The 10,749-nt window shown below is 37.9% G+C and overlaps 1 protein-coding gene across 1 annotated transcript in view; it reads left to right on the top strand.

The window, feature by feature from the left end:
• Positions 1-438: 438 nt before the first annotated feature.
• Positions 439-10,749, top strand: part of LOC145670237 (nose resistant to fluoxetine protein 6-like) — a 187,306-nt gene continuing 176,995 nt past the window's right edge. Inside the window, exon 1 of the mRNA XM_081738633.1 lies at positions 439-748. Within this exon, the coding sequence (XP_081594759.1) occupies positions 490-748 (259 nt within the window). The 5' untranslated portion in view covers positions 439-489. The remainder of the gene's footprint in view (positions 749-10,749) is intronic.

The following is a 10,749-nucleotide window of genomic DNA, read 5'->3' as shown; positions in this document are numbered from 1 at the left end:
ACTTTCATGAATTCAACTTGCACTCCAAGACCCACTTGAGAAAGTAATCTGATTTCCTTAGTACCAAAGAGCCAGACAGTATCGTACAGTATACGAGTAGTATCAGAAACTGAAAACTAGTTAGGGGAGTTTCTTCTGGTAAAAGAAAACAGATAAATATAGAATGTTCATAGAAATGCGTATGTACTCTTTTGATGAAGTGTTAAGCAAGGTCGCTGGTACTTCTGTGGAAAGAAGTTAGGACAATACACTTTCTTTTCTTCCCTCCAACTGCCTACAGACCTATCGTAACAAAGAAAAAAAGCAGCAACAAACGTCATCAATGTGACGAAGTTCTCGTGAGAGATTTTTTTTCTGTTTCTTTCTTTTTCACTTTTCACCGTGGAAGTAGACCAAGCAGGAAAGACTCCCTTGTTTTGCTTATGTAACATAAAACGTGCGCTTTATGGAACCACACTGTCAGTTCAGTTGGGCTGTCAGTTCGTAACGATGACTTTCTACCTACAGAGCGCGGTCCTTCGACTGTGGGCGTCGGTGATCGTATCAGCCTTTGTGATTTCTGTGGTTCAGGGCTCTGGGTTCGTCAACCGTTCCTGTTGCGGTGTCGAGAACGATTGTTGTTCCTCTTCCAATAGAGATACTTTGTTGTTACACAACGTCTGGAATCGAACGGAGGATGTTTGTGTTAGAAGTCCTGTGGTGTCCGTTGATGGATTTCTGAATGACACTACTTACAAAATCGATACTAGTAAGTTGTTTTATTACATTCATTATGTGATACTTGCAAAAAGAAAAAAAAAAAGTTTGTGTGGAGTGTTTGTTTGTGCAAGTTTTCTTTCTTGTTTTAAATGATGCATCAATTACTTTGCGTGAATGTCAAGGAGAGTGTTGCATACAATCTAAATTGATATTTGTGATTTTCGTGCCACTTTAGATATTTGTCTTTCAATTTATTTTACAAGGAAAGGCAAATGCACTTACTCTGACATATTGTGCTATAAAATTTATTATTATTATTATTATTATTATTATTATTATTATTATTATTATTATTATTATTATTATTATTATTATTATTATTATTATTATTATTATTATTCGCTCTGTGAAGACAAATCATTAACACCCTTGTCTTTATTGCAAGTTATCTCAGGTTCGCTTCTGGAGGCACGCAGGCTTAGCAGTAGATCATTCTTCTCTTGTTCTTGGGATCTCTGGTTCGATTCTGTACTACCTGAGCTTTAACTAAACAACATCGTGTCCGTAGGTTATTTCTCCCACAGTCTCATTCCACCAGAGGTTATGGCTATTCTCATCAAGAAGAGGTCCTAGTCCTCTCCAGGGGTGAGGACGCTGCGGCTCTGTGATTGATTGAGCACTTACCTCTGATGCTTTTTTTTTTTTTTTTTTTTTAAGCTCGGGCCAAGTAGATTTTGATATGAACGAAACCCTATGCGTGAGGTTTCTCGTTTTTTTTTTTTTTCATTTCCTCTTACTCTTATTATTCCACCATTTGATTCACTAACATCATCACCGTCTCCCCTAATCGTGGGTTGTTAACCTACAAATTTCATTTCTCTCCTCGGTTGGATTCCCAATGTAACGTATTACGGTGATTCGGATTCTACCTTAAACTGCAGACTCAGGTTTATTTAGCTTCAGTGTCGACAAGGAACACTAAATTCCAACTGACCAATCAAATAGCAAAGAACCTTAAAGAGATCCGACTTCTTACTTCACCCTTTGGAGCCAGCAGAAACAAGCTCCAAATTTTCCCTTCCACCGAACACCATCCTCATCTTCAGTAAATTTCTGTCACTATTGAAAAGATCTGGTTTCACTGAATATTTTACACAGGTAAAGTTTCCTTCCCAGTATCAGGAAACTGAATTTTATTAGCCAGAAAGGAGCGCTTGTGATTTACTTTCAGCACTTCTCTAGTGCTTTTAGATACGATACTTAGGAAAGACAAGCAGACCTGACTCATTAACTTGAGTTTATGATCTGTTCTCTTTAGCCGAAAGGACATGGTTATATCATTTAACATGATTTATGAGATCAATTCTCGGCGAGGGAAAATTATTTTTTGGTGTTAACTCAGCATCGTGAGACATTTGAGAGGTTGCTTTAACTACATGATAGAAGACTCTGCACTAGAAGGCCAGAAATAATGATTTTCGGAAGCTGATGCGCTGCTACATATTATCCACTTAGACTTCGTGAGCAAAATCTAAAGGTTCATCTTTGCAGAAAAAAATACTTGTAGTGGATCTTACTCTGTAATTGTTTTTAATAGCAAATTCCAAACTTCTTCTTCTTCTTCTTCTTTTTTAACATCCATTGTGAATTTCTGATTGGTATTCCTCTGAAATGTTGGACCATACGTTCAGCCTCAAATCACTGAATCAACCTCTCTCGGAGATCCTTTTTGATTCTTCCTCGTTTAATGTTACGACTATTAAAACTGCTATTTTTTTTAAATAAAATAAATTACTTTAGCTCAAAGCAAGAGACATTTCGGATGTGATATATATATGATAAATTCTCGCATTTATTACTTTCTTTTCAAATCAATTACTTTAGCCCAGCAGAGTAGATACTTCGGATGTGAAATATGATCCGTTCTTGAGCGGTCCCGTGTTCCATTCTCGGTAGGGACACAGTCGAAAAAATGTAAAGGCTTTTTCAGGTTATTAACCCTGCGTGAGGTTTCCCTTGGTTTGCTTCATTCATACCAGGTAAATGTTGAGATGGTAAGGTCCCAGGCCGCTTTCTTTCCTTTCCTCGGATAGTGGGATCGCTGAGGCTACGTCACCCAACATACGTGATGGGCTAACATGGTCATAGATGTCTAAAGCCCAGAAATATAATTCCTAAATCCTAAACTATCAGTTCTTACCTTCTGTTACCTTTCTTTCTAATCAATTACTTTATCTCAATAGATCAGATGCTTCGAATGTCAAATATAATCAATTCCTATTCGTGTTATTTTCTTTCCTAGATCCAGTTTCGATTCTTACAAGGAACGGACATGAACGTATGATTCGGACAACCGAATCAAACCTAGTCCATTCGATAAATATAACAAAGATATGTTCATGCACAAAAAATTACGTGCCGTGGACAACAGAGTAAGTCCCAAGGGCCCATTAACATTGTTAGTATAAAGAAAATCGTAGACTCGCAGTGAAATAACTATTGCATCAACACTGTTCATTCGAAAGTCATGGTTTATAGTTCATTCTCTTTAGTATGAAACAAGCTTTCCAGTGGTGCTATGTATTGGGGCCCATAACGTACTTGAACAGGGAAAATTGGGAGAATGTCGAGAAAATTCCCTCCAGGAATCCGTCTCATCAACTTTGGACCCCTCTGGTGTGGCCCCGGGTAAAAGCACATAATTTAAGTGTATCTCGAAAAATATTATAGGGGATAAGAAATGTGTGTACCAAGTTTTGTATTGATTGACGGAATAGATATGAAGAAAAAGCTTGTATACCAATACACACTTTCCCCGCATACCTATTCTGTCCATTCAGTTATTTCACTGCGAGTCTACTATTTTCTTTATACTAACAATGTTAATGGACCCCCGGAACTTACTTCATTGTCCACGGCACCTAATTTCTTGTGCATGAACATATCTTTGTTATGTTTATCGAATGGACTAGGTTTGATTTGGATGACCGGATGACATGTTCATGCCCGCTCCTTGTTAGTTAGATTACATATAATTTATTTGGATCTTACATTCGAATGTATATCTCGTGTTGTGCAGGGCTAATATATAAAATCATCATTATTGTTGAACCTATGAGTAACCAAGCTATTATTCACGTAATGTTTATTCATATAGTTTCAGGATGATGTCAGATGAAGGTATTGTGGTTTCGGTCCGAACTTAATTTGTCTCGCATAGTCTAAGATGCTGAAAAATGATGTTAGCTTGAATCAAACACATACTGTTTGTACTACCTTTATTAGAAATGAACTAACTCAGTAATGGAGTTCGAATACATAGGGGAGTGTCTGTATTTTATTTTGGGAAATTCTGTTGCTTGTCCACTTTATTATTTTCCAAATTTGTCAGCAGTTATTAGCTTTCATAATAATAATCTCTATCATTTACCAAACATTGTTAGGTCATTAAGTCTAGGAGCCTAAGGTGGGCAGGTCATAGCCAGAATGGAAGAAAGTAGGAATGCTTTCAAAGTTTTAAGTAGAAATCCAATCGGGAAACGACCATTAGGAAGGCCTAGGCGCAGATTAGAGGATAATGTTAAGATGCATCTTGCAAAAATAGGAGTACAAAGTAGAAACTGGATCCAGTTGACTAAGGACAAAAGTCAATGGAGAGTTTTTGTGAACGCGGCATTGAACCTTTGGGTTCCATAGGCCATAGAGTTAGTTGGTGAGTGAGTGAGTGAGTTATTAGCCCTGACTTTATTTCCAGGTTAAGAGTTTGTAGGAATATTCTAATAAGTTAAAACTTCGAGCTACTTTATACCAAATGAGAATCGTTAGTATCAGTAGTTCTAAATCCAAAACGAACCAGATCTTCTTTTTGTTTTTCTTTTTTTAAAAAGACTGGAAGAAACTCTCAAACAAAGTGTTTTTCAATATATTATTAGTCCCTGTATTATAGTATCGATACGGAAACATTGTAGACCTCCAATAATAACAGAGCTTTATTGTGGTTATATGGTTAGTGTGGGAGACACAGATTTCATTTCCCATAATTCTCATGCTCATACGGTTTGGATCCCACGGTAGATCTATGTCTCATACAGTTTTGATGCTGAAAGGGACGGTAAATTCCAAATTAACCAAGCAATTAATACAAATATACAAGATATTTGAAAAAAACAATTTAAAAAATTCGGGAAATTAATCTTTTACACGAAAACATAAAGAATAATTATAGATAAGCATGGTTGCGGAAATCCGTCATTTTGAAGCTATAACCCACCAAAAATTGATTATGAAAGACAAGAGTAAGGTAGGATAAATAAATATAGTGCTTTTCGATCCTAGATTTCGTTAGTGTGTTAATGAATGTAGAATAGGGTTAGTTTTTCGCTGTCCACGAGAATAAGTTTTTCTCGTCTCATGTTATAAATTTTGTAGAGATCTTTTACGTACTTGACTTTTCGAAGTAGCCTTTGTAGAATATCGCACTTTATAAGAGGAAATTCAAAAGCTACGAGACGCATCCAAAAAGTAAGTTCTGAAAGTGTCCCAAGATGGCACGAGTTGTCGAAGCAGGACGTCAGGACCAGTAGTCCTAACCTGACGTGAGCGCAGTTATGTGGAGCCAGTGATCAGTTGTCCGGTGAACATGGGTACGCGCATATCCAGTCTTCCGTCGAGTGCAAGGTACGCATGCTAATCAGGTTTCTTCACGCTAAGAAGCTGTTAGCATCAGATATCATCGACAGTTCTGTGTGCAGTATAAGGGTTATGTCATGTCACGAGTGAAGTTATACTCGAAAGATGGTGCAGACAATTCACAGCAGACCAGGGCCGTGCCGTGGAAAATCAGCGCCCGGGGCGAGAGTATACGACGGCACCCCCATACATGTATTCCAAGCAATTTTTCCTATCTTTTTTCCTTTTTTCCCGAATTTTTCGCCCCCTTATTTCGGCGCCCGGGGCCGTCGCCCCGCTCGCCCCCTTCCCCCCACGGCACAATTGATTGATAACGGAATTGATAACGAACAATTGATAACGGAGCACGGGAAGAAGCATCTGCTTTGACTTTCCTGCTGCATTACCACCAGGAAAGTCGTATCATCATCATGGACGAACATGGGTATCCTGCGTGATCTAACCCTACAGTCCCGACATTGCGCCCAGTAACTTTCACGTATTCCTTTACCTGAAGCGATTTCTGACCGGAACGTTTCTACAGCGCTGCTCAGTTGCAGACGGTTGCGACATCTTGGTTCGTGTCCTTGGCGGCAGGATCCTTTCACATGACATACAAAAAGGTTCTTCGTAACCTAAAACTATAGCCCGACCTCGCACGCAGTAACTTTCACCTGTTCCCCTATCTGAAGCGATTTCTGTCCGGAACGTTTTGACAGCGCAGCTGAGTTACACATGGTTGCAACATCCTGGTTGTGTCCTTGGCGGCAGAATTCTTTGACGCGACATACAAAAAACTCCTACGTGTCCTACAACTACAGTCCCGACATCGCACCAGTGATTTTCATCTATTCCTCTACCTGAAGCGATTTCTGGCCGTAACGTTACGACAGCGCAGAGTTGCAGATTGGGGACACGATTGCTCAGTGGTAGAGCGTTCACTTCTGGTGGATGGGGTCCCTGGTTCGATCCCAACTCGCATCAAGTGAGCTTTGTGGTGGACCAACACAGTGTTCGAGGGTTTTCTCGAGGTTCTCCCGTTTCCTCATATTTTATTCATTTCACAATTGAATTCATTTCTCATCATTACCGTCTCCTTTAGCCTAACCGGCATAATCGTGGGACGTAAAACTGAAAGATTTCATTTCAATTCATATCTGAGTTGCAGACGGTTGCGACATCTAGGTTCGTGTCCTTGGCTTTAGGAATTTTTCATGTGACATATAAAAAGCTAGTGCCTCGTTACGACAAGTGTCTCAACAAGTATGGTGCATATATTAAAATGTAAGTTATGTTAACACTAACTCTACAAAGGTAAAAATCATTTTCTTCTGATGTTCATTTATCCTTTTAGAGTGCACCGGAAATTGAAATTTGGATGTGTCTCGTATTAGCATTAGTGAAAAAAAAAAGTTCCTTAATCAATCTTATGCAAAACGAACTTAAAGTCGTTCACAGTAGAACTATCAAGTAAGTAATTTAAAAAGATAAACTTCAGAGTATATATTAAATGTAAAGAGATTTGCATTAATAAACTACTAACTTCTAACAGGGTAACTAATGCAACATAAATACCCTCTATGGAATTAATCAAATATTAAACAAAAGTGTTCTATTAAAAACAATTCATGTAAAGAGTAGACAGCCTTACTTTTTAATTAGAACGTATTTTTTTAAACTATAACTGAAAAACATAAAAATAACGATAATAATTTTAGAAAAAGCATAAAAATATTAAATTCTTACCACAATACCGTATGAGGAACATAACCACACAACAAATAATATCTATTATATAAAAGAGAACGCACAAATCCTTTGTTAGCTCATCACGCTAATACGGCTGAACCAATTTCTTTCATTTTTGGGGGGTTATTAGGATTTGGACCCTAGATGGTTTTTATCATATCACTTTAATTTTTAATTACCAGTGTCTTGAGATAATTGACCATTCAAGTGTCCATAACGTACAAATCCTTTGTTAGTTCATCATAGGTATAAAAATAAACGTATTTATATGCAACCCGCATGACCGTGTCACTCGGCGGGTTAACATAAATGACAGGCGATATAATGTTAACATTTACTGCAATCTACTATGGTTTTTATCATATCACTTGAAAGCGAAAAAGTAAAAATTATCTAAGTAACAAAGTTTATTGCGTTCCGGGGTGACCGCAGCGAAGCGGGGCGGGTTAACATAAATGACAGGCGATATAATGTTAACATTTACTGCAATCTTCTATGGTTTTTATCATATCACTTGAAAGCGAAAAAGTAAAAATTATCTAAGTAACAACGTTTATTGCGTTCCGGGGTGACCGCAGCGTTCCGGGGTGACCGCAGCGAAGCGGGGTGAACGCTGCTAGTTCCCTATAAACATTTTGTGATCATTTATCATCCCACAAGAGACTTCAATCCTTGAAGTTAAATGGGGACGAACATAACTAGCTGAAAGGGAAGCTACGGTGGCTCAGTGGTAGAGCGCTAACCTCTGGTGTGTGTGTGGTCCTGTTCGATCCCCACGCAAGTAAGTTTGTGATGAACAACAACGTGTCCTTGGGTTTTCTCCATGTACTCTCGTTTTCTCCCAAATTTTCATTCCACTAATTGTTCAATCATAACTCACTTGCATTAATCATGTCTCCTTAGCCTAAAGGACATAATTGTGGGACGTTAAACTGAAAGATTTCATTTCATTTTAACTAACTGAAGAATTTACAACACGATATTTATCGATGATTATAAAAATGGACCACGGTGATATTCATACACTATGTGTTTAACCGTGTAGGGAAATATTAAGTTATTACATTAATAATTTGATACTTAATAATCAATTTATATATATATATATATATATATATATATATATATATATATATATATATATATATATATATATATATATATAGGGTGTTTCAAAACAACACCGACAACTTTTGGGGCGTGATTCCTGAGACCAAGATAAGACAAAAAGTATAGACCAACCTGGGTGCATAAATGCTTCCTTTCGGAGTTATAGGATGCCGAAAATATAAAAAAAATGAAATTTAAAGGTCCATAGCACCAAAGCTATGGAACCAACCGTAGTCGGGCCAAGACTTCACTTAGGAAATAGTATCTGCCCTATCCAAATATCCATGTTTCAGAATCCTGCGGTACTTCCGCGACAATTTTGATAGAAGTAGTTGATGAGTACTGCAAATTATACGCCTGTAGCCAAACTGCTTCTATAAAAATTGATGCGTGAGTTCTTTAGGATTCTGAAACATGGACTTTTGGATAGCTCACATATTTGTTCCTAAGTGAAGTCTTGACCCGACTACGGTAGATTCCATAGTTTTGGAGCTATGGACCTTTAAAGTTTATTTTTTTTCATGTTCTCGCAGCCTGTAACTCCGAAAGGAAGCATTTGTGCACTCAGGTTGGTCTATACTTTTTATCTTATCTTGGTCTCAGGAATTACTTCCCAAACGTTGTCGGTGTTGTTTTGAAACACCTCTATATTTGGAAGCTAGTATATTTGTATGCTCATTCTGGTAATGGTATTGAAAGATATGTTATACATACCCTATATAAGAGATTTTTTTCACGTTGAAAGTAATGTAGCTGAACACAGCTTTTTACTAACAAAATATTAACAGATTTAAATTTATGCTATTTAACATTCAACATATATATAATCTTATTTAGTAGTGCAAAATGGGTGCTGTAAAGATGTTTTAAAATACATAAAACATTAAACTGAATTACACAACTATCTCAGTACTGGAAAACGTGGTTTGGATTGACGTACAGGCTATAGCATAAAAACGTATTTTATATTAATAGTAAGCTTAAATCATTAAAACGTGAAATGATATATTATGACAAGCTCTAACTACAGACTTTCATTATCTCTTACCTAATCCAAATACAAGAAATAGTTAAATATTCAGAATGCACCATGTATACAGATTATGTTAAATTATGTAAGAAACAGAGCACGATTATAGTGTATTAAATTACAAGATCTTCATTTAAACCACGTACTGGAGTATATTTATTGTGCTCTTCCATATCTTGTCCTTGGTTCGATCTCAGCTCGTGCCAAGTGAATTTCGTGGTGAACAAACACCGTGTGCATGGGCTTTCACGGGGTTCTCCCGTTTCCTCCCACTTTCTTCATTCCATCATTTTCTTAATTTTCTCATCATCACCGTCTTATTTAGCCTACCCGGCATAACCGTGGGACGTAGAACTTAAATATTTCAATTCATTTAATTTTTTTAGAATTTAGATTTCTGGGCTTTCGGCATCGAAGGCAATTTAGCCCATCACGTTTTGAGGGATGACGTCCCGCGGCGAGCACATTATCTGGGGAAAGGGAAGGAAGGAAGCGGCCTGGGACCTATTAGGTAAGTACCAGCCCGGCATTTGCCTGGTGTGAATGAGGAAAATCCAGGAAAACCTCATTCAGGGTGGCGGGCCTGAAGAAGCGTTTTACACTTTTTCAACCGAGTGCCCCCATCGGGAATCGAACCCGGGACCACTCGCACCGAAGACGAGATCCTGAGCGACTGCGCTATGCGGGGCCACTTTTCATTTGTTGCGTATTTTTAAATGTTGATAAATGCTCTTACATTTTATTTACAATCATTTTATCAATTTATAGTTTTTCATAATATCATAGCATACAGTCATGGAATCTAGGCTCAGAATAAGCACTGTCTCATTTCAGCCGACATTGATCTGACATTTTTTTTTCTTGAGCTGTTGCCTTTTTATTTTTATCGTTCCGACCAACTCGCGGCGTAGCAGCCCCGAAAAGACGAATTATTATTTTAGTGTATAATTTTCATTCTTTCTGTGTGAGCATTCATTTACGTACCCAAATGTTTTGGTGTTGTTTTGAAAACACCCTGTACATGAAAATCTGGATAAGCGGTTTGATGGATTTTTTAATCGTCCTGTAATTAAAATAGTGTGGTGAGGAACGGCTTCCCCTATATCAAAGTCATTTTGCATTATGGTCCGTATTCCTACTATTCACCGGAGCCATGTCCCGCCATGGTTTGGAGAATCAAATCCTAAGTTTTACGTCCCACAATTATGCCGGCTAGGCTAAAGGAGATAGTGATAATGAGAAATGAATGAAATTTTGGAATGAAGAAAGTGGGAGGAAACGGGAGATCCCCGAGAAAAGCCGTGCAGACGGTGTGTGTCCACCACAAAGCTCACTTGGTACGAGATTGAATCGAACTAGGGACCCAATGCACCACAGATGAACGCTCTAACGCTGAGCCACCGCGGGGAATTAAAGAATATATTCTTCATAATTTTAGCATTGCATAATAATGAGAAGCAAAACTCACTGAAAATGTAGATGTTTGGTTCTGC

Source organism: Thermobia domestica, chromosome 14, assembly GCF_964235325.1.
Source record: "Thermobia domestica chromosome 14, izTheDome1.hap1.1, whole genome shotgun sequence".
Classification (NCBI taxonomy): domain Eukaryota; kingdom Metazoa; phylum Arthropoda; class Insecta; order Zygentoma; family Lepismatidae; genus Thermobia; species Thermobia domestica.
This window is presented reverse-complemented; position numbering and strand designations above follow the sequence as displayed.